At 39.1% G+C, this 25,977-nt stretch overlaps 1 protein-coding gene across 2 annotated transcripts in view; it reads right to left on the reverse strand.

Moving 5' to 3' along the window:
- fibcd1b (fibrinogen C domain containing 1b) overlaps positions 1-25,977 on the reverse strand; it is a 124,946-nt gene that overhangs the window by 43,339 nt on the left and 55,630 nt on the right. For both annotated transcript variants that reach the window (XM_080874887.1, XM_080874886.1), the window contains one exon: positions 18,427-18,563. In XM_080874887.1, the coding sequence (XP_080731013.1) occupies positions 18,427-18,563 (137 nt within the window). The remainder of the gene's footprint in view (positions 1-18,426; positions 18,564-25,977) is intronic.

A 25,977-nucleotide genomic window follows, 5' to 3' on the forward strand; every position in this document is an offset into this window, starting at 1 on the left:
AGCAGGGGAGACTTAACATGGGTTGGAAACACAAGGGGGAATTAATAAGAACTAAAATCACCTAGGCATGGTAACAAATGAACTTAGAAAACCTGAAGGGCTTAACATAAACTATAAACATCAAAATGAACTAAAACTCAAAACACTGGGTCATAAGACCCAGGACCGTGACATCATAAGCAAGTGATTGAGCTCCTTCTACTCTTACAGGTAAGTTCTACTGACATTAACACACCGCCACCCCCCGTTTCTTCACCTTCCACTAACTATCACTTAAATAATACTACCAAAAATAAAATATATAATTTTGTATCAGTCCCCCATTAAATTAATAATAATAATAATACTGGGAAATGTAACAGAATCCCTGATCTCCATCACACGCCTTTTTAAAGTGACTCCTAAACTTTTTTCCCTCTAACAGATTAATTTGGGTTTTCACTTGCATCGACATCTCCTTGGACCTCATATTGAGAGTTGTGGTGAACAGTAACTAAATGCAAGTTCAGCACTTGGAATAAACTCCAGGTCTTTTGTCTTCTTAATTTGGAATTCACCTGGGCATAAAACTCTATCTAAATCTATCTGTCAACTGTCTAATTATTCTTGAGCCCCAGATGCCTAAACAGTTAATGCAGCTCATTAATTCAACCCCACGAATTAAATGTGAAAGACTTGCGACCTGGCCAGGGTGTACCCTGCCTCTCGCTATGACAGTCTTCACATATATCAGAGAGCAAGGCAGAGCTTTTTTCACAGACAGCTCCCCCTCAGTCTGAATGGCAACTCTAAATAAACTCTCCATGAGCCATGTGTGCAGTTTTTGGTTTGTGAACTACGGTTGAAATGACAGATAGCTCTCCAAGAAAGATTTAATAACCAAGTGTCCAATTTTATTTTGAACCCTTGCAGTTTGGGTTCCATGTGTTTTAAAGGGCCACGACTACCACCCACTTTGTTAAATATTGATGCAAAACAGAAATTAAAATTAAAGCTGAAACCTGGCACTCCACTGCTGCGCATATAACTGTCCAAATACTGTCTCGACTGTAAATAATATTATTAATCATTCATACACAGGGTTAGAGTGTAGCTCATTTCCACATCCCAGCAGCTGAAAGCACAGATGGATGGATGGCAAATGCACTATAATTCAGTTCTATTATTATTAACACATATTGTACATTTTGTGTCAGAAAGGAGTTAATGACAGTCATGTTGTGTTAACATGTTCTGCTTACTACAATTACCACATGGTGTCAAGCGTATGCAGGGAAGCTGTCTGAAAATAGCAGACATGTAATCTCTGGGATTTAAGCTGCGTTTTCTGCATTTCCAAGACTCTGAAAGTTTGAACTTTTACTTGAAATAATAGCTTGGAAAATTCACACACCAGTGGTGACACAGCTGCCATGCATGGCAGATGACCTGCTATCAGGAACAACTTTAGTGGTCAAAGGAAACCTCTGAAAGTGGAGCGGCTGAAGATCAAACTGTCATCCACGAAAACCTGATCTGCAACCTGAGCTACTATACATAACCCGAGCTCATATTCATAAATGTTCATCTTACATTTGATACAAAAGCAGCTAATATTTAACCCTGTAACACCAAATCTATCATGTTTAATACATGTGTTTTGTGAGATTTCCAGACCTCTACATCATCAGTGTGATTTTGTTTTCTGGAAAAACGGGAATAAATTACACAAAAATGTCAGATGTCGCAAAAATTACACAAATGAAAAAATAAATCTGCAAGTTTCTCCTTTTTAAAAAAAACAAAACTTTTCACTCATTAAAAAAAGGCTTTACAGGATAAAGACTTTTGAAAAAAATGATATTAATTGCTGTAACATTGGCTTATAATGTAAATTATGTACAAAAAATAAATAAATAAAAATAGAAATTGTGGTATTTTGTGTTACAGCAGTGAAGCAAATGTGTCGTTGAAAAAAATGACTTTTATTTTCCCGTTACCTCTCAAATGAAATCTGTCTAGCTGCTTACATGCTTACATATAACACACATGTCGGATAAAAGATAGACATGAGAGATTTACACCATGCTTTCAAACATCTGTCCCGCTGACACTGAAACATAAAGGGAAAAACTGCTCGGGTGAAATGAAGGCACTGCTTTAGAATTCATTTTGTTAGCTCCTATACAAAAGGTCAGCAGCCATCCTTGGAGCTGATGTTCGAGTCTTCATTAACCTTTCCCACTAGCTCTGTAATTCAGGGGTTGCTGTCTGACACAAAATCAGAGATACTGGTGTACCAGCTACCCCGATACTGTGAATCACTTCTGCAGCATTGGTGAGTGGTCACGTGGAGCAGTACTCTACAAAAGCAGGATAACCAACAAGCAGTTCAGTTCATATCAGGGTTAACATACTTGTCTTGCTAGCCATGTCTCCCTCCACAGCCAGTATTCTTGTAAGACTCGAGAGCCCATCTGAGGTTTAATTGCATGTTGACCCTGAAGGCCAGAATCTCTCTCTGTGTGTGTATCTTCCCTGGAGACATGAACCTCTGCAGAGACACCAATCATTTTCTTTCACATGTTTGAGGAGGGAAAGGCACTGATCAACACTGGGAGGTGGAATGAAGCGAGGCTTTTTGGAGTGGGGAAAAAAAAATGTGTAGAGATGTTAAAGTGGGTGCTTGATCGTGTAGTCAATCTGAACCTTTGTCTGTATGAGTACAGATACATTTGAAACACTGCTAATTTGCTTCTAAACACAACCAATGAGTTTAAATATTCATGTACTTATTTATTTTACATATATATTCCAGCCATTGTAACGCATTTGTGTTCTATTATGACATAATGAGTGTTAAATAGGTTACAGTCAACATTTGTTCCCATTACTCTGATTCCTCGGCTTCACTGTCTTTTCCAGCTACGGAGCTCTTTTCTCTTTTACCAGGTAAAGTTTAAACAATTCAACAGGTTGTTACAAATTCCACCATTTCCACTACCTGGAGAGAATATAAACAAAGTGCGCTGTCTGTTTTGGATGCAAAATCGACCCTTCATTTTCCCAGGAGATTGAGTACCTGGTGTCAGATATAATTGCACAGTGAAAGAGCGACTCGAAGGGAACCAATCTAAATGCCATTGGTGTTTTTTTATTTTTTATTTTTTTAACTCTATAGCCATTAAATTTAGCAATCAACATTTACTTCATGGTGATAAAAGCAAAAATGTGTCTATTCCCACTCTAATTTTGAAGTCAATGAGTAATACAAACTTTCTGTCTCTGGCCTCTTTCATCGCTGACATGTCTGAGTAAAGAATGTGCAGAAATTTGAGGCCAGTGACGGTCAGCTGCCTCTTTATCCTGACTATGTTTTCTCCTGTTGATGTGTTCCTGGACCTCGCACTATGAATCATCCATCCTAGTGGAGCTCTTCACTCCCCTGATTTGATTTATAGCATCCAGCACTAAATTCAGCACCTCACACTTCACTCATCCACATGCACACAGAGTCTGAGTGAGGCTGTGACTGACTGCTGTCTGCTCTGATCCCTACATTATGATCATTAATGCAGAACTTTCTCCGAACACTGGTCAGCACTGTGTCAGAACGCATTGTAAAAGAATTTTTGTGTCACAAAAATTCCCCCCAAACCCCCACAGCTTTTCATCCGCACCTTCAAAAAACAGGAAATGGAATCAGTCACCCAGTTCAGAGTGTATGCCTCTTCACACGCTCACACACACACACACACACACACACACACAGTTTCCACTAGGATGCAGCTTAACATCCCAAATGACAAATCCTCACACACAATGTCTGGCTAGAGGGCTGTACCTGACATCAAAGTTGTTTCTGCTAAGGTCAGAAGCTGACTTGTTCTATGTGGGTGAGGGGCAGGCAGTGCTCCCGCCGTACACAGACTGAGAACTGCAGTTATGATACAGCAGCAGTTTTATTAAAGGGTTCAGCAACGGATGCTGGGGTTTACTAACACAACATAAAGTATATAACCACCCTAAAGCGAAGTTACAAAGCCCACTGTGAATACAGGCTGGGATCACAACAATAAGTCAATATTAAAGGAAACTTGAGACAAAAAAACCAAAAGTATCATAGCATAGTACAATCAATTCTTTAAGTAAGTAACTGTTATAAATCAAGTTCCCTGAATGGATTATTAAGGTTCATCCCTCATGCATTATTGATTTATTTATTTATTTCAATAAAGGCTCACTTCTCTTCCCTTCATCTGAAGACTCCCCGAGCAAGCTATAGGAATTGCCAGTCCATGCCGTCAAACTATATGTTTTGCTAAAAGGCAGTGAAACCCAGCGTTGATTTGTAAATGCACAGGGGGGGCTATTCTGATAAATCAGAGGACAGGCAGTAAAATAAAAAAAATAAAAAAATCCACAGTCCCTCCACCACATCGGACGAGACCTAGGTGCCAGCTGTTAAGTCTAAACAAAACTGTCATTCTCAAACAAAGCCTTAAGACAGATAAACCCATGTTTGGAAGCTTTTATTAATGCACTTACAGCAAGGTAGCACACAGCTCTGCCGTGACACAAACACACCACAGACGGAGAAAATAGTGCATCTGTGAATGACAGTCAAATGCACTGAGCTGAAATGAAACAGTGCACATGGATAATATGAGCCTTGAGCTGCCTGTGTTAAATAAACCTGTTCCCGATTGCCAACTCTGTTGGCCCTACCTACACAAGTTTGATGGGATTCTTCCCTTAGGAATATTAGAATAAAATTTTGAGACTGCCACTAGTACACTGTAGTTCCAAAGAGAAAATAATCAGCTATGGCACTGAGCTGTTTATTATTGTCTCCAGGTGCGCGCGCGCGCACACACACACACACACACACACACACACACACACACACACACACACACACACACACACACACACACACACACACACACACACACACACATATATAGCTGGATTATACCTATGTGGATATACTAACAGGGTATTATTTTGTTTATGACAGTATGTCACAGGGTACAAGTCAGAATTGCAGTGGCAACAGCTGTATTTTTGTTAACTCAGTGGAGTGGATCTTTGTTCCCTTGTTTTTTTTTCCTTATTTTTTGAGGAGCAGTTATTTACAAGGCTGTACAGATGAAGAAAAATAGCTTTGAGGGTGCCAGCAGCTCCTGTAACATGTATTGTCAGAGTGTCTGTGTCACCAAATCAACATCATTTAAGTATTAGACATGTAAAAGTCAAGTTCACTTGACACCTCTTTGAAAAAAAAGTAACCCCTGCATTTAGGGACTCTGGGTTTAGGGCCTGCAGCCACTGGCTAGACACAGACACACACACATGCAAAAAAAAAAAAAAAAATAAATCAAGACTAGCATCAGGCCAACATCTAAATGCTCTATGCAAATACAGTCAGTAGTTTTAGGAGGACCGTTTAAACAGGCAAACAAGAAATGCAGTGAAAAAAACCAAACAAAAAAACAATGGCCGAAACAACGTTAACAAGCAAATCTCCACTCCTTAATGACCATCTCACCCAACACACGGGCTATTGCACAGGCATGATTACATTAAGCTCCCTGTAATCTCTGCAGTAGATGGAGGCTACTTAACAAGCTGCCTTAAGCTCTTCAGCAGGCTTTCTGTCAACTACTGGGAGCCTGCAGCGTGCACAGACGGACACCCTGACTGACAGACCAGAACACAGGGAAGAATCAACACAAGCACTCAAAAGCTGATTCTGGGAGATTTACAGTCTGGCATGTGACTGGGTGGAAAAAAGGCATTATGCCAATAGCTTGTTAGCTCTTGGCATATAGGCTACATGCTGTGAGCACACTATGTTTATATGTTTGGTGCTTTGGCAACAGATGTCACTTGCTCTGCTCACTACCTGAAGGTAAATGGTAACATCTTCCTGAGCGCTTAATATATCTGCTATAAAGGCAAACTGAATCACACAGGAATGATCTTTTTTTTATTTTTTTAAAGCAGCATTTATGGAAAACAGACACAATGTGGAAATAGCCAAGATAGACATGTAGACAGGAGGAAAATAAGATAAATAAAATAAATACACAAAACATGACTTGATGCTAATAAAATCAGCTCCAAAAGCAGCTCCGTGCTCCTTTTCATAAGATGGATCAAAACAGACTGGTAGAGGAGCTTCTAACAGTTTGATTACATTGTTAAGAATATTGATGATATAGTGACAAATTCAACACTGTCTGATGAAAGCACTCATAAATCCACAACAGTCTGCACAATTGCTATCTTCAAAGAGGAGTGCAAACATCTGCTGGTGAATGTTTTATAATCCTATCAGAAAGACAGATGTGCTCCAAACACAGCAGCAGCAAATGAGAACAGAAGGACAAACACAATCCACAAGCATTTTTTTATTTATTTTATTTTTTTTTTCACTCCTGCTTACACACATATTTCTGCATTTACATGTGCTTAAGTAAAAAAGATTATTCTTGGCTTGCAGGGGTAACCTGATTTCAGAAACATCATATAAATAAGAAATCTGTTTTTCCCTTTTTTGGGTGGGGTGAAAGGATTAAGAGAAACCGGGTTAACACAGGTAGATCTCTGCTAGGGCTTGTAAACATTCTTCTAAAGTCTGCATGTAGACAAAGATCAAGGGCAGTACAAGACTTTGGGATTTAGCATCACACTGGTGTGGCGCGTGCCAAGATACAAGAAGCTAAAACTGATTTATTTATTAAAGCCAGTATAAGCTTTACTTATATAAAGTGCTGTGCAAAAGTCTAAAGCCAGCCCTTGTTGTTTTATATTTTGCATTCAAAGAGCTAAAAACAAATTTATTAAAAAAAAAAGAAAAGAAAAAAAAAACCAACAAAAAAACAAAGCAGTTGTTTTTCTATTTTGTCATTTGAAATTTGTTATTTAGCCACTTAACACTGAATTCTGAATCATTCCAGCATAAAAATGGACCTAACTCAAGGAGGGACTATTGTTGTGTCTGCACGACAGAAACCTGCGCCAAAAAGACAAAGAACGAAACTGTTTTAGTCTGTTGTAATAACACATAATTTGTTCCCACCGCTTTAGTTATATCTATGAAGAATGCCAAGGCTTGCACAGTTTGCACCAACAAGGTAATTGCCAAAGAGCTGTTAGCTAAACACTTGCCATAACTCAAGATGACATCCAGTGTGTCCTTAGAGGACAAAACAAGAGGTGGCAGACAAAAAAACAAACAAACAAAAAAAAAAAACACAGCAAATGAACACTATCTGAAAGTCATGCTCTTAAGAAAGTCCAGCAAAGACCTGACACAGGACCCGAGAAATACATCTGGCCCTTCATTTGGTTCATCTACTATTCACTCAGTGCAAGGATGGCTGTCAAGAAGCCATTCATAAGGAAGGGGAAACAGGCAGAAAAGGTGCACACATGCCAATTTACACAAGAACTAGACTGAAAATCAGTGGCAACGGGTCATACGGAGTGATGGATCCAAATTTGAAAATTCTGTAAGTACTGAGGAGGTCAGGAGAGAAGTGAAACAGCATCTACAGCCATCTGTAAAACACAGTGACGGCTGTCATGGATTGAGGCTACATTACATTCAGTGGTGTTGGATACGTTGTTAAAATTGGTTGAATTATGAACCCATGAAAGTACCATTAGATTTTGATCCAGCATTTGGAAAACATCTGATTGTCAGTGACCTCATTTTTCGTGCTTTCAACACACTGCCAATGCTGTAAAATACCTGAAGAGAAAAATACACGATGGGACACTAGCAGTCTTGGCTTCCCCAGAGCCCGGACCTTAACATTACTGAAGCAGTGTGGGATCATCACGACAATGACTGGAACAAAATGGAGCCAACATTCAAAGAAGAGCTTTGAATGTCCTTGAAAATTCTGAAGACTACTTAAAGAAGCTGTACGACCTCTGTTTCTGCCTTACTTCATGTATTGCTATGTGTTTCCAAGCAAAACAGAAAGAAATGAAAAGTGGCTCGAGATGAGGCTTGAGGCTTTTCCATTAAACGGTAGCAGCAGCTATATCAAGAGTCCTGTTCGCGTGCTTGCTCAGATAGGAAATGTAGAATTAGCAAATGTTTGTGCAGCATCTCTCCCACAGCCGTCTAACCTTCCCCATTCCCAAAAAACACTCATCCCAGCCTAATGGCAGTAATATCCTAAAGGACATGTCTGACTCTGCCTGCTGTAATGCTTCCAGTGGACAGCTCATGCTCTGTCTCAGCACCACAATATTATTTCTTTATGTCAGATATTTAGGGTGAAAACAGAGGTTTGCTTCATTGTCGAGAAAAGTAAATTGAATTTGGATAGAGTGACTGTTGAGTGTGCAAACTAAACATTAAAAAGAAAAATGCATGCTTTAAACAGAAGTGAGATTGTACTCGTAGGTTTTCAATTCTGTGCCTTACAGATCATTTAGAGATATGAAACAACTGGAGAAACTTCCATCCTGGATTTGCTTTATTTTTCAAACCAATAAACTAACAGGCATGAAATATTGAAGAACCTGCGAGTCAGATAGAGATGCTGAAAAGCCTATAGCGTCGCCTCCGACATGCTCAAAAAGGCACTCTAAGCCTCCTGAGGAGTGATACAACATGCACACAATCGTACATTCAATCTCAAAAACTTTTACATTTCAGTTCTTAGCTGAATTGAATATTTGAGAGTGATTGCAGTGCTTTCGATAAAAGCACCATTTGATAATGCAGACCCGCAGAGCACTTTGATATATCTACTCTCATTAATTATTTATGCTGTGGTCATTTTTAGGCCCTTCCTTTTAACAAATAAAATAGTAATAATAGAAGACATTACCCTAAGCCGTGAGAATGTGTTTAAATGGCATTTGAAATCACCCTTTTGCAGATGGCAATGCTTGCCCAAAGGATATATATATATATATATATATATATATATATATATATATATATATATATATATATATATATATATATATATATATATGTACAGGCATCTCTGTTTCTTTGATTATTTGTATAGATAGTTGAACACTTCATAACTTATTTTTATGAGTGCTGAGTGTGTGTTTTGGGAGCAGGTAATGACAGCTTTCTTCTTTTATGTCCTATCTGCCATCATCCCTCCTACCTCTGTTGTCCAACAGTCTCTGGGGCATGAGTTATGGCAGTGAGGAAATACTGACCAATTTCCTCTGACAACCATTCACATCAACCTGCATGAAATGTCTCTTCTCTTCTCTTCTCTTCTCTTCTCTTCTCTTCTCTTCTCTTCTCTTCTCTTCTCTTCTCTTCTCTTCTCTTCTCTTCTCTTCTCTTCTCTTCTCTTCTCTTCTCTTCTCTTCTCTTCTCTTCTCTTCTCTTCTCTTCAAGCACTAAAATACACTAATGGTGGTTACTGTGTACTATACTAGCCCTATCCAAGATGCGCACCTCTGTCAAAACTAGTATGTTAACTCTGACTAACAATATCATTATGATTTATCAACATAGATTTGATCTGATACATCTTTTTTTGCTGCTGCTCATTGATTTTTATCCTGTTTAGCGTCTTCTCTTTAAAAAAAAAATGTAAAAAACACATTTATATCTATTTGACATATGAGTCATCGTGCTATAGAGGATACTCCCTGCAGTGCGGGAAACTCATATTCTGCATAGTATCTTACAGTCGAGAAAACTCAGCATGTTATTCTAGTTATTGATTTGTCTTTCGTATAAAGGTACCACCACTCTACTCACTTGACAGTTACTAAAACCCTACATTTAGTCTTTATCTACAATTTTCTATCTCAGTCTCTGAATCAACCTGGTACACGGCCATTTTTTTCCCATGCAGCCTCTAAACTCTTTATTTATTGATTGTGTAAAAGGCTGTTGTTTTTTTTCCAGTTATTACATGTTTTAATTATAGTAAAAAAACAAACAAACAAAAACCTTTCTCTAAGTATTCACCACGTTACAACCTACTTTACAGCATCTGCAGTTTGCAAGCAGCCAATTTAGTTCAATTCAATTCAGTTTTACTTATAAATGGCCAAATCACAGCTGCAGTCACCCCAGGGGGACTATTGTAAGGTAAAGGCTTCTACATTAAGCCATTAAGACCCAACAGAGAAAAAACTGGCTGTTTCTTTTGCACACTTGTGTGTTTTTGTTTTATTATTTTTTTATTTTAAGTGAGATTTTCCTGTATGTAACGAGACCGCAGCTTTAATGCATCCGGTTCCTGAAACTGCAATGGCTCCCAAATTTGTTAGCTATGTAATGCATTGTTTTCCTTTGGTTTTTATTGCGCAAAATAAAAAAATAAAAAAACTGGCGTTACTTGATTAAAACTTGGCTGTCAGTGAATTTTCTAACCCTCAGTGAAAACCAAACCAAAATCCTATATGTTTTTTATTAACCCTGTTCATTGCCAGGCAGCTCAGTTCACAAATTTGACTCCATCCCTCAGATCTCTAACTTCATGCTGTAAACTTCATGTAAAGAACCTTGTTATAATCTTGACTTCTGCTCCCAAATTAGATTTGCCGATTAAATCTGTCGTCAATGCTGGCTTCTCTCAGTCAAGACTCTTAGCTAAAGCCAAACCCTTCTGTTCTTTTAAAACCTTGAAAAGGTGGTCAACACCTTTATCACACCCAGGCTGGATTAATGCAATTCCTTATATCCTAGAGTGATCAACACTGCTTCACTAAGAGTTTTCAAATCTCAATTAAAAATTCATCTTTTCTCTTTAACCTTTTAATTTTAGTTCAATTTTTAACTGTCTCATTCTTATTTTCAAATATGCTTTTAATTTTGCTTGTAATTATCCTCTGTGATTTTAATTATCTCCCATTTCTGTTTTGCAGTAAACTCCACCCTAATTGTTTTATTAATTATAATTATAATTAATTATATGTGTATCCTAATATTATCACAGCATATTTGTAGTTTGACACAGTACCAATATTTTATTCTCATAACCAGATTATTGCAAAAATCACCCTTCATAGTGTGGACAGCTTGATGGAAAAAGTAGACACTAGAATTTAACTATGTGTTATTATTAATGTATAGTTTCAGAAGAAGTTAACCCCTTAAAAAAAGAAGCAAATCTGAGATTCGTGATGTTAGAAATAGTGGATTTTGTGGGTGGCTGTGTTGGTTTGGTCTGATTATGAGTCATGCATGGCATTATGGAACACATTTTCTTTGAACATGCTGCCATTTAAAACAGCTGGTGGTCTCTAATTTTTGCCCTTTTTTCTAAAGGCAAATCTTATAGGGTGCTATTAGAACAATGAAACAGAAATCGTCCAGGCGAACCCACACATTAACGCCCTCCAAATGCTAAAACTATGGGAACTGCTATTGGTGATATCCGGTGAACATATTTGTCTGCTGTATTAAGGTACAGACAAGTGAACAGACCCTGAAAATACATTCTTCTAAAGGTCATCACTGACTGATGCTACAGCTCTGCTGACTGACATCTAAATCTATGTAAGACAGCTGTACAATTAACAAGGCTCCCTAAAGGTCACCTTTTCACTGCAAATACTGCAGAACAGAAACATTTGATTGCATTTGAATTATCCATTTCAAAGTACGGGGAGCGATCTAATTCCTTTTCACTTATGGTATTATTTTTTTTAAATCCCTGCATCCTTGTTATCACTCTTCCTCCCTTTTGGATTCTGATGTTTTCATCAAGCCCACTCCCTTCTTTGTCTCCTCCGAGTCCCACTCGCTCTCCTCTGTTCCCTCCCTTCTGCGAGTAACCTGCTCATCTTTCAGTGTGTCTGCAGCAGCCTCTGCAACAGTGCTACAGTATGTCAGTATGCTAATGAGGTGGCAGCATATGGCTCATTCCTTATTTAAGCTCAGCCGTCAGACAGGCACTAAGCCACTCAACTCACCATGCATCTCCTCTCCCTACCTGCCCCAGTTGGATCACACCACACTGATCTCTTAATGAGGCTCAAGCGTTATCACAATCAGCTCAACACACCAGGCCGGATCAGTAACTGCTATATTATCACCTCAATCGGAGCTGTTAATCCTTTTATAGGACCATACGCAAAGTCTGCTCACTTTGACACTGCTGCATCTTTCGGAAAACGGACGGGAACTCTGACAGGAAAGCACGTTCACGTTCAGAAACTGTTTTTGTGGAAGTATGCTCGCTTTAATGCACAAACAGTAATTCATGCACAGACACACGAACACATACACCCTCCCACTCACACACACACATACAAGCTGCTATCCACTGACAGGCTGGTATGTAGCTCTATTCCATCATGCTGGGCTAAGCACTCTGTCACTCTGACAGTCTGGCTTTATTTGATGATAGGAGGGTACGACCTTGCCTATCTCACGCAGTTAGTCACTGGTTTACAAGTGCACACACATGCACGCACAATTCACTGACATGCCGATTAAACAGCGACTTGAGCTGATATTTTATATGTGCTTATGTCACTGTCGCGGATGTGGAAAGCAAACTCAGACGCAGTATAATAGGATACCTATTTCAGACTACATTTGCCTTTGCTGTGCTTCTTTTCCTTATTACAGTTTTTCTCAAATGTTAAAACACAAAAGCCAATCCTGTAACCCAAATGACCAGTAGTCTAAACACATTTACTAAATGTAGCCACCATATTCCAGTACCATAAACACATGTCACATGAAGACACAAGTCACAAAACACAACCCTCTGTACTCATAAATCTAAACACATTTTTCCTTGCTAAAACACATGTTGCAAAACAACTCTGCTCATATTCTCAAATGAAAGCCCATGTGATGCAAAATGCTTGCCACAGTCACCAATCTTTGAACACAGGGAACACACCTGGCGTCATTCACTACACACAATGACTCAAAATTGAAGACACTTGTTGCTAATGCTGTACCCACATGTAAAAGCAAGTTCAGAGTGCACAGTATGCTGAAGAGTCCAAACAAACACAATGGATGAAGGCAGAGTCAGGGGAAGAGGAATTTGATGCAGAGGAGGGAGAAGAGCTGGCCCTGGAAGAAGAGGGGCAGGCCAATGAGGAAGAGGAGTTCAAATGAGAGGAGGAAGAGGAGCGACCAACGAGGAAGAGGAGAAGGCCAACATGGGAGAGGAGAAGGTCCAGGAGGGAGAGCAAGACAACCTCGCACCATCATTACGGACGAGATGCGAGCAACAGCTCAGCGACATGATGCCGCACAGTGATTGTGGTGTGTGTGTGGTGTGAATAACGTAAATAAAAAAACTTCACACCCTGTTCATGTTTTCAAGATTACTGTTGTGTGCAATAGATTCTGTTTTTGCATTGAGTTGTGTTACAGTAGTGTACGTACATGCAGGATTTTCTATAGATTTATACTACTCATATGAAACTCACAAATCTAAATGCCTAATCCTCTGCAGAGATCTACGACGATCCGTTACTGTATAGTTTCTAAAATATGCATTGGCAGTTATGAAACAAAGAACCTTCTCACAAATTGAGCATTGTGTTTTCAATTGTTTTGCTGTAGTGTGTAATGCTGTGTATAGTGTTTACAGTTTTGACAGCTTCGAGCTGCTCTCTTGGTGTGGGAGTTTGAGTTTTGCAGTGGGAAGGTGTGGTTGTGTTTATGTAGCTTTAGAGAAGGGTGTTGTGTTTGGACATTGGGGGACCTGGTGGTAACGTTTGTGACATGTGTTTTAGCATTTGAGAAAAACTGTAAGCTTGACAATGTGCATAATGACTGTAGCGGCATAATACGTCCGCCAGTATAAACAGTCAATTAGTGCGTAAAATGCAGACAATATAGCTGTGATTGCAGCCACAGACTGCGAGCAAAGTAGTTTGGAGGTTTGAAACTGTGCGCTCTCCTTTAAACCTTTGAAAGTTCTGCACACATTCAGGAGGAAAGCCTTCAAAGAGTTTTAACTATCCATTTAAAAAAAAGAATAAACAAGGCAGCATTGCACCCTAACCTTTATAAATGGGAGAGATTTAATTATTCCCTTAAAGGATGTAGAAGACTTTTAATGCTGCTTATGTTACTTTGCGAGAAGCAGGAATCTTTTTCTTTAACAGCTCATTGAATAGATTTTTTTTAACTATCCATTCAAATACATGGGACAGAGCTGAAAAACTGGGCTCTTGGTTTTACTTACAAGTATCACAACCTATTACAGTGGGGCAAAAAAGTATTTAGTCAGCCACCGATTGTGCAAGTTCCCCCACCTAAAATGATGACAGAGGTCAGTAATTTGCAGCAGAGGTACACTTCAACTGTGAGAGACAGAATGTGAAAAAAAAATCCATGAATCCACATGGTAGGATTTGTAAAGAATTTATTCGTAAATCAGGGTGGAAAATAAGTATTTGGTCAATAACAAAAATACAACTCAATACTTTGTAACATAACCTTTGTTGGCAATAACAGAGGTCAAACGTTTACTATAGGTCTTTACCAGGTTTGCACACACAGTAGCTGGTATTTTGGCCCATTCCTCCATGCAGATCTTCTCGAGAGCAGTGATGTTTTGGGGCTGTCGCCGAGCAACACGGACTTTCAACTCCCGCCACAGATTTTCTATGGGGTTGAGGTCTGGAGACTGGCTAGGCCACTCCAGGACTTTCAAATGCTTCTTACGGAGCCACTCCTTTGTTGCCCGGGCGGTGTGTTTTGGATCATTGTCATGTTGGAAGACCCAGCCTCGTTTCATCTTCAAAGTTCTCACTGATGGAAGGAGGTTTTGGCTCAAAATCTCACGATACATGGCCCCATTCATTCTGTCCTTAACACGGATCAGTCGTCCTGTCCCCTTGGCAGGAAAACAGCCCCATAGCATGATGTTTCCACCCCCATGCTTCACAGTAGGTATGGTGTTCTTGGGATGCAACTCAGTATTCTTCTTCCTCCAAACACGACGAGTTGAGTTTATACCAAAAAGTTCTACTTTGGTTTCATCTGACCACATGACATTCTCCCAATCCTCTGCTGTATCATCCATGTGCTCTCTGGCAAACTTCAGACGGGCCTGGACATGCACTGGCTTCAGCAGCGGAACACGTCTGGCACTGCGGGATTTGATTCCCTGCCGTTGTAGTGTGTTACTGATGGTGACCTTTGTTACTTTGGTCCCAGCTCTCTGCAGGTCATTCACCAGGTCCCCCCGTGTGGTTCTGGGATCTTTGCTCACCGTTCTCATGATCATTTTGACCCCACGGGATGAGATCTTGCGTGGAGCCCCAGATCGAAGGAGATTATCAGTGGTCTTGTATGTCTTCCATTTTCTGATGATTGCTCCCACAGTTGATTTTTTCACACCAAGCTGCTTGCCTATTGCAGATTCACTCTTTCCAGTCTGGTGCAGGTCTACAATACTTTTCCTGGTGTCCTTCGAAAGCTCTTTGGTCTTGGCCATGGCGGAGTTTGGAGTCTGACTGTTTGAGGCTGTGGACAGGTGTCTTTTATACAGATGATGAGTTCAAACAGGTGCCATTCATACAGGTAACGAGTGGGGGACAGAAAAGCTTCTTACAGAAGACGTTACAGGTCTGTGAGAGCCAGAGATTTTCCTTGTTTGAGGTGACCAAATACTTATTTTCCACCCTAATTTACGAATAAATTCTTTACAAATCCTACCATGTGAATTCATGGATTTTTTTTTTCACATTCTGTCTCTCACAGTTGAAGTGTACCTCTGGTGCAAATTACTGACCTCTGTCATCATTTTAGGTGGGGGAACTTGCACAATCGGTGGCTGACTAAATACTTTTTTGCCCCACTGTATATATCAAAATATTGGATTGTGCAGCTTCAGTTTCAGAGTCTTAGTCCTCCATTAAAAACTGCTCTGCTTTCCTGACAGCTGCTACATTATGCTTTAGAACAAATAGACATAAATGGCTCTAACCAGTAAGAGTGTGTGCGTGTGCCTCCGTGTGTGTTTTGTGTGAGATACATCTAAACCACGCTTCCAAATATAACCTCAAACATCCCTGTGTAAATGTTTGTTCACCTCGCTTGTCTTTCATTCCCCAAAGATGCAGTGCATCCAGTATACAGTCTCACTTAAACCGTGATGTTTGCTTTAACAAGGCCAGACAGCTGACATGTATTTGATCAAAGAAAAACCACATTCTTAGGAAACAAAAATATCTCTTTTTTTTTCTTAATTAAATACAAAATATTACTGTACAAAGACAAGATTGCAAGAATTACAAAGCGAAAAACACACAATCAGTGCAGGAATTTGTCAGCTATAATGAAAACATTTTCTCCGGTGAGTTTGATGCACAGCGAATGGAATTACGCATAAAGTCAGATGCTGTAATATGCTTTCTTTGTATTTTTTCTACAAGAAATCTCAGCACGGGCAAAGCAAAAGAGTATCTGAATCTCTACTCATGATGACAGCACTTACTTAACCTTTATTGAGCATTTACAAAACAAAAGGTGTCATCATCTTCTGCTGTGACTGCCCCTGTAATACTGGCTTTCCTTTTCTGCTTTATTCATTTGATATTGTCACCTAAATTATGAGTCACGAATATTATGTTTTTGAAATTAAAAGCAAATCATGAGCAGGAAACCTCTGTTTTAGTAATTAGACAATACTTTTGGATATAAAATGTCACAACTTCATAATTTTACCAGAGTTTAGACATGTATCTATGTGAAAATTCTTGAGCTACAGTACTGTGCAAATATACGCTGATATACAGCATATATATATATATATATATATATATATATATATATATATATATATATATATATATATATATATATATATATATATCAGGCCAACAGAGTGCGAAGTCTCTTAGGCAGCTTTCTTTAAGTAGTCTTCAGGAACAGTTCTCCAGGCTTCTTGAAGACCTTCAAAGCCTTTTAAAGGGATGTTTGCTGCCTTTTTGTTCCAATTTTAATAATAATGTTGAGGGGTGGGCTCTGACGAGGCCAATCCATGACTCATATTGTTCCATTGTGGGTTCTTCTGACTTCCTTGTCATGCTGAAAAATGAAGCCATTGCCAATCAGACTTTTCTGTGTTCATAATTCCACCCATTGCCCATCACTCCATAAAACATGGTACCAATGATCTTGAGTCCAGTTCTTGTGTAATTTGGCATATGTCAGCCTTTCCCCCCCGTTTTACTTCCTTAAAAATGGCTTCTTGACACCCTTCCACTGACACCATTTCTAATGAGGCTTCAGTGAAAAGTAGATGGATCAGCCAAAGAGCCCGATGCTTCTATCAAGTCATGTCTCAGGTCTTTGCTGGATTTTCTCCTGTTTCTTATGGACATGATCGTGAGATCCTGTTCATCTGCTGTACTTAGTTTCTTTTAGAACTGCCACATCATATTTTGTCTCCAACTCTTTTCAGATTTTTTAAGGACACATTGTAAATCATGCGAAGACATTTCTCAGCCAATAGGTCTTTGGGAATCAGCTTGTTAGTGCAAAAATGTTATCTTATACCTGTCAAACTACGTTACCTTTGTCATATTTAGGAGATTCAGCTAATAAACTGGGAAGAGATTATGTGTTTTTGCAGTAGTAAAAAGTACCTAAAGATACAATACAATTTAAATAGTTTCTTTGCTGTTGTATGTTATGTGTATGCACAAGAGCGGTTCATCCCTTGAGTTAGGTGATGTTTTTATGCTTAAATGCTTCTTAGATCAGTGTTAAGTAGCTAACACCAACAACAAAAAGATCAAGTACAATTACTGGAGTAATTTAAAAAGCAGGTAATGTCCAAAGAAAGACTTTGAAAGGCCTTCAGAAAGTGTGGAGAACTATTGCACAAGACCACTTTAACAAAATTGGAAGGAATTTCGACTCCTTAGGAAATCATAAAGAATTAAGGGGGGCAGCTGGGAAAGGCATCAGCCCTCTGCGACCCTGAATTGGATAAGCAGAGGAAAATACATGGATGGATGGATGGGGTGACTCAAGACGTTTGCATGGTACTGTATGGCACAAAATATATTTTATTTATATTTCATATTTCATTCATATATGCTTCAACCACCAAATTATAATCAGTTTTTTTAAAAGTAAAGACTTTCCCAAATTTGAAAAAATCTCAAGGTGTTCATGACATATTGCACACATTGCTTCGTCCAGTAACTGTTAACTTTATATTTAACCAGCAACATTTAATAAGTCCATCGTTGTCCAAAAAAATATTGCAAAACTTCCCTCAAGACAAGGGTTAGGTAATCGGTTCATACATGCAGATTTTAAAAAGCAGACCTAATAAAATGACCTTCTAGTACCTTGCATTCCCTGAATACATCTTGATTACTACCCTAGCGCACCAAAAGAGTGAATGTTGCTCCCTCGGGGAGAGACACACAGGGGTTAAAAGCTGTGTGTGGGTGTGTGCTCACTGTGATACAAAAGTGTGTTTTTCTCTGACTCACCGTCCAGCCTCCACCGTCTGTCGTCATGTCACAGTAGACCTGGAAGCCTGAAGGGTGGTGAATAGGAAACACAGAATAGATGCCATCTTCTCTCTGTCCACTGGCATACAGATCACCACAGTCACGGGGACGTGAGCCTGGGGACATGCAAAAACAGCGAGTCATTAAATAAATTGGCTCTAATATGGATTTCAAAGGCAAAGCATGCACTTGTACACGAGTCTTGCTTTACCTTCCATTTAAATCCAGGCACTGCCACTGACACACGGACACAGGAATTGTAAAGGAACAGTTTGAGTGTTGTGAAAAAAAGATTGATGATGAGATCGACGAGCAGGTGATGGATGACAAAAGTGGAACAAAACACACTGTAAGTCTGTCAAAGACGAAATTATGGGAGGAAAAATATGAAAAGCAAGTAGGTTAAATGAAGCTGGGAAGACACGAGGGTGGAGTGCAGATATACAGCACTGTGATGCGAGATAATACAAGTAGCTGGGAAAGGAATAATCAAAAGGAAGTTAGAGAAAAAGAAGGATATCTTAGTGAGGAGGTATATACATTTGAGGGATATAAAACAGACAAGGAGGCAGAAAGATTGGAGAGAAGTATATAACAGGCAGAATTCGAGATGAGTTAGTGAAGAGGAGACGTGACAGTGACAGAGAGAGCTTGTAAGCCACAGCAGAGCAGAATAGTAGCACCCTTGTCTGTGACTGAGAAACCCTTCTTACACAAGGGATACAAAATCTATTCACCAGGAAGCAGGAGAGAAACTCTGTGATGAGGACAGTGTTATAGATTATGCCTTCACCGGGTCAAACCCCTGAATTTAAAACAGCCAGGAGACTTCTTAAAAAGACCATACAAGATTTTTTTTTACAGAACCCTACATGATAGGAAATGTTTGCTCTCCCCGAAGCTTTTCAGTTTCTCCGTGTAAGCCTCGGCTAATAAGATCCGAACTTTCATCACCGTCACACATAAATGGTAACATTTCCTACTTCTTTTCATTACTGGAAACTGGGGGTGTCTAGGTTCGATAGAAGAGTCGCTATTTAGAATTCTCTAACACAGTCATTTCTTTTTCAGCTTAATCATCCCTTAGAGCCGAGAAAATTTCCTTCCAAGTAACACCTTCATTGATTGCACTTACACTCTAGGTCTGCTTTTACTTGACCTGCTTTATGGCTGCAAGATATTTAATACAAAAGCATACAATGGAAGCAATAAATGAATGGGAATCACTCGTTTTCAAATCTTTCTCCAAGACTTAGTGACACAGGCTTTACATTCACAACTTTAGATGTCTTATAGTTGTATGCATATGTCTGTGCATCTATCATCAAATTACATGTTCTGTTAATTATTTTTTTAAATACAACCCCACTGCATTAGATATATATGTGGCCCTTTCATTGAATGCAATTATTTTTTTTTTAATTTAGTAAACGCAGAAAATTAAACAGTAATTGTGGCATGCACAGAAAGTTATCAGTCTAATGAGTCATGGGAATGCCCCATTAGATATTCCAAAATGCAAGCATATTTTGGAATAAATAAGAACATTACTTGCAGATCACTTACACATACTCACACACAAGTTTTATCAGATCTACCCAGAACCACCTTACATGGGAAGAAGTACTGGGACGTCTACACATTACATCTACAGATCGGCCATAGGCATCACAAAGCTCCCGGCACAGGTTTTGTGCTGATGTTAATGCCAGAAGAGTTTGGGACTCAGCAGTTTCTGTAGTTTTTATAAGATTTCAGTTTGCGCAGGGTGCCGCCGGTGCATCGAGCCACCTGGGGGGCTCTTCGACTGGTGGGGGAGGTTGTTACATCTTGCAGGAGCTCTCCTCTCTTCAGGACCTCACTCTGCAGGAGGGGGAGATACAGGAGAGGTGGAGGAAGATCTCAGCCTGGGCGTCTATTGTCTCATGTAGTCTGGAACATGAGTGGATGACGGGGTGGGTGCAGTTTTCTCTGTGGTGGGGTCGGGTGGGCTGTCCCGGGCTCTGTGAGGCCAGGCGGCGCTGCTGTACTGGGCCCCGGTCCGGATGGGCCTGGGCCCCCTTTCCCTGGCGGGTTGCGGAGTGTGGGGGTGCGGGGGAGCTGGCTCGGCCTGGGGCTCGTTCACTCTGGCACAGCTGGCTGCCGGCGGAGCTCACGGGCACGTCACTGCAACCCCTCCTGGCTTCTGCTCCACGGCTGCTGAGTGAGCCCTCATCTGGGACTCTCCTCAGCTCTTTCTGGGACAGTGGCGCGGCTGCCCCTCTGTTGGTCTTCCTTGGTCTCTTGTGTTCTGGGGGCCTCTGGATGTCTGGAGTTTTGATCTCCTCCATACCTGCTTCATGCCCTGGAGGACGGGGCTGTGGCTCCCCACACCCTCTAGCAGATCATTACATGAAGGAACCTTTTAAAAACAAGTGTGTTCATGCTCACAGGTGTACACACGGGTGCTCACACACACAAACTACACCCTTTTTGGCTCCTACCTTAAAGCACCCTGTGCGCTGTCGATCTTACGTGCTGCACAATAATGTTTAGTATTTACTGTTATATTCCCATAGATCATCATGATGTTGTTTATCTCTTGTTAAATGCTTGTTTTCTTTTTTCTTTCTCAACAGGTGATCCAGGTGATTGATTTATGTATTTTTTGTCTGCTTATTTTGTTGGTTTTTGTTTTTTGCCCTTTATCCCCGTCCCTCTTCTCTGCTGTTTTTTCCCCCTCTTTCTTTCTCCCTTTTCTTTTCCTCATTCAAGTCTGTCCCATCTCTAGCAAGTGAAAATAAAAACTAAAATAAACAATAAAAGGTGAATCAAATAGACCATTACGGCAAGGCTGGGACGGTCCATTTGGTAAAGTAAATCCGTTGGGCATCTTTCTTTGCCTTTAGACAACAATTCTGATGGCAAAAGAGCCAAACGGGACAGGCAAAAAAAAAAAGATTTCAGTTTGCAATAACATCACTTAAAATTTTAGTTGATCAAGAAATGTCTAGTATAGAACAAATTTCACCAAATGACTTGTTGCAACTGTGCCATCAAATTTCAGTATCGCTTTCAAATCAATAAGCTCTTTTGTGAAGGCAGACTTGCATGCGCGTGCTTGACTTTATACACCTCTGGCAATGAGACTGAAACCTGTGTTTCAGTCTCACTAACGCTAAACATTTAATGATGTTTAGCGTTACTGTGAAAGCTTCAGCTCAGGAAGTTGTTTCAGCATATTGAGGTGAGTTTTGGATCATCTACCTGTTTTGAATTAGCCAGCCTCCTTTCAATCTCTGTTTCTTAATTTAAAATTTGCACTGTTATACTTAGATTTATCAGAATACATTTTTCAATTAGTCCTGAAGGTCTGCTACAAAACACCAAAGAAGAACATTTCTCTAAATATATTTGATGATTGTGGGCAAAGAACCTTTTTATCAACAGCATGTACGGCTTATTGAGATGACGATTTTCATACTTCAGACATCTGCGATGAGACTGTAGGTTTTTTTCTTTTATCTAGTGACTCATCCATGTAAACCTTGTCAATGCACTGAAATTGCACAATGAAATGGTGTAGCACTTCTCCTGTGTCAGCTAAACCTTCCTGCAGGTTTTTTGCAGTCATTAAGGAGTCTTTGCTTTGCATTTCCTGCCCACTATTTCTTTGTTTTGTTTCAATCAAAGAATTTGTTTCAATCATTTCTTAAAAACTTTTTGGAATGTCTTTTATAGCATTTCTGTACTTTGTAGGCACAAATTTGCTTCATTTGCAGGGTTCTGAGTTGCTTAGGTGATCATGTGGTTGTTGATTATTACTATAAGGATTTTAAAAAAATCTACTTCATCAACTTTAAAACATAATGTCGCCCAGATCTCTACAGATCTTTTAGAAACATTACCTATAATGTTAAAATGTACCATTGCCTATAACATGTACAATATATCGACTTTCTGGTTTCTGAATCTATTTTAGCGGCAAAGTAACCACTATAGTTTTTCCATAAATGTAAGCTTCCAGTTGGTTCAGTTGTTGGGGGAATATTCCCAGCCATGGATTTGAAACAACATTGGCGTCTAATGCAGTAGAGACGTGTAACAATACAGCAAGTCGAGCTCGCTGAGAGCTGCAGAGCAGGACTAATAGAGCGGTTTGATCAGAAACCCTGCTGCATGCAGGGACGGACTTCAGTGCTGTCAGTTTTGCATTCATATATCTTTGAAAATCTAATATGTTCTTTTGGGAATATAGAGCAAACAGTACTGACATGAATTATTAAAACATTCACACCCATATGGAAAAGATGTACAAAAAGATGTACTCAGTTTGAATTTCAGCAGTTTGTCTTCACCATATCTACATGCCTAAATGCACTGAGTTGCTGTTATATGATTGGTTATATGAATATTTGCGTTAAAATGTGGTTCAACAGGTCTGTCTAGTACATGTACTACATATGCTTTTCTGTTGCTTTTCAACATGAGAACTTACATATGGGCACACAGCCAGTCAAAGATCACTTTTTGCCTAAAGACTGCATGTAAATCTATTAAATCTGTATCTGGTTTTAACATTTAGTATGTAAATCCAAATTTTTGGAGTTGGACTTAACCACCACAAGAGTTACTAATGCTAGTAATAATAAAAATAATCAATGTAGTTAACGAGTATGGGTGGTTAGGTGGAAAAAAAATCATTTTTGATGCTCTGTGGTGCTGTTTTGCTGTCTATCCTAGTTTAGATGTTTTTGCTCCACACACAGGAAAAAAAAAACCAAACAAACCCCAAAACAATCCAAAAAAGAAGAAACACTGATTTACCACCGGCAGCTTTGATGTACTTTATCTTGACAGTAACTCTAGGGGTTAAAAGCAGTAAAACCCAGCATCAAACTGCATTTCAGGATTTCACAAGCTTAATGTAGAGCATATTTATAGTCTATAAGCACATGTAAACATACCATTTAGCTATTTTGAAGCCTACTGGTTCACAGCATTGTGCCAAACTCTACTTTTGAAATTTCTGGGAGCACAGGTGCAGGAGCAAAGCAGGTGGAGCTGGATGCAGCTTGGAAGAGAGGCTGAATACATTATTACTAGGAGGAATGTGGAATAAGCAGATGGAGTCAGGGTGAGCTTCAGTAATGACCGGTCACATGTGCGTCCCTCTTCCTCTTCAAGAAATAGATCAAATAATAAGAGAGAAACAGGAGCCTACCATGAACATATCTGCAACATGTTAAAAAGCGAAGAGCAATCATGTCTTTTTTTTTTTTTAATTACCTCCTTGCTCAAAAAGATCCTGTATCCTCTGCATTTCTCTTTGCTTTTTAACATGTTGCAGTGAGCTTGCATAAAAGGATGGATTCAGTTGGAAATGAGTTTTTTTTGTTGTGCTGGTACCTCTTGTAAAAATTTTTAATGAAGTTATGGGATAAGATCAGAAAAGCTATACTGCATTTATCCCAAATTTGGAAAAAAAACAACAACAAATTTTTAATGACACCAGTTTAAAAATTAATAATTAATTGACAATAAGTAATCTAATTTGTTCTGCAGCTTCTATACAAAAAAACTAATTCCAAACATTTCAGACCTGAATTTCTGGCTCCTTCTTTTGTGTATGACTTAGCAATACGCACGTAGCGTGGCTAGCATTACTTTTATGATAACCATTATTATTAGATGGTAAATTTACAGTTAATGCAACTTTAATGAATAATTATTGTATTCCTAACAATAAAATTGTAATAAATGCCAAAGTTAAATGGTTTTAACGTCATAATTTATGTGTATTCTCAATTTTTCCAAATGTAAACATTGTGATCTTGTGAAACTTCAGCAGAGACCTGTGCTATGAAGCAGGATTTGTATCAGGCAACATTTATGTTGCAGACCTAAACTGCATATAAGAGCTCAGTCTTGGGAAATCAGTAAGAAATACAGATTCTGACCACCAACTTTACCCTGCTTTTTCTCTGGTTGCTGTTAGTAATTTTCAAACATTTTTGTTGTTCTTTGAGCCTTATCATATGATCCCATTTCAATACCTATTTCAACTTATGCCAAACTGGAAGGCAGTCTAAGCTTATGTTTAAATTATGTTTTATTTTATTAATTTTTTTTCACTTGCTCTCAGACCTTTAAACACCACTGGGGCTGTAGCTGAAAGAATAATGTTACAACTGTCTTACATACATCTAAACATTAATTTAATGGAATACGTAATTGTAATCTGTCAGATTCCCCTGTGTCTTAATAATGGAGCTGCAGTACTGATAAGTCTATTAACTTACACAGCCTGCAATTTGGCTGGCTTTCCTTGCTACTAACATGTAAGACTTTATTAATATAGCAGTGCTTTTTCCATTCTTAAGGACTAAAGTGCTAAATGCACATGAACGTTCACACAGCACTGTTAATACACTGCTTTGTTTTATTGTCATATTGTAGTATTGTAGTTTGGGACTGTTATATGCTGCCAAGACTACCTCTTTCATTTGAATGAGCTCCATTTTTGGACTGACAAACAAGGGCTTGATAACTGCCTGTGTGTAACTGCTTAGCCTGATAAAATATATTAGGGTTAGTGAAGCCAGGATAAAGAAAAGATATCCTTGGTAATGTCGAACTTTCTTCACAGCACACCCCTCTGGAGATTATGATGCTAAACCAAACAGTAAGTGGAGGTGAAAGTAAACAGCAAGTGAAAACAAAACTAAACACTGAGTGAAGCAGAAGCAGGAGTGAAGCAAATAATCTTGGTAAATACACTACACAATGTTTTGTCTCTACAAAGACTTGCACACATCAGTTACCACTCTACAATAACCACCTGGACCATCTTCTACCAACCAAAATTTAATAAGTTAGTAACTTTTAAAGATGCGGTTTTATTGTTTGTTAACAGAAAAGAACTAGGAACTAAAGTTTCACTAAATTTCAACTTCCCACTATTAAAATCCTGCACTTTTTTTTTTCTTTTGAAAATTTGTCCTGTTTGTAAAAATATCAGAAGTCGTCTTGCACACTGCTCTAGATGATTAGTCTGCAGAGCATGGAGTCTGCCTCTGTAGAGTGACATTTAGAAAAATGCTTAACACCAGTCTTAATTAATAAAGTTCCTAATATGTCATGCGTTCAAATTATGCACAGCAAGTCTGAAATTAGCAACTGTAGATCATTTCTGCTGCAGTGCGATGACTACTGGTATTAAGTTGGTGAAAGATGCTGCGCTCATCAACTGCAGTATCAGTATGTACATTAATTTGAGACTACGGTTCACCATATTACATATTTAGATGACAGCGTAGGCTGAAAAACTTCCTCGGTGTGAATAAAATACTATACTGCATCAAATACCAAGATGTGCCACCATCTGAAAGAGGTCACATACAAAGAGGTTTTTCTTTTCTTTCATTTTCTTCCTTGTCACCAAATAGGCACAGATTTAAAAGGAAAAAAAAGACTAATGCCTGTTTAAAGTGACATAAAAAGCACGGAAAAATGGAGCCTCAAGCTTAAACATCCTTTCAAAGAATCTAG

This window comes from Rhamphochromis sp. 'chilingali', assembly GCF_963969265.1.
Source record: "Rhamphochromis sp. 'chilingali' genome assembly, chromosome: 2".
Lineage (NCBI taxonomy): Eukaryota > Metazoa > Chordata > Actinopteri > Cichliformes > Cichlidae > Rhamphochromis > Rhamphochromis sp. 'chilingali'.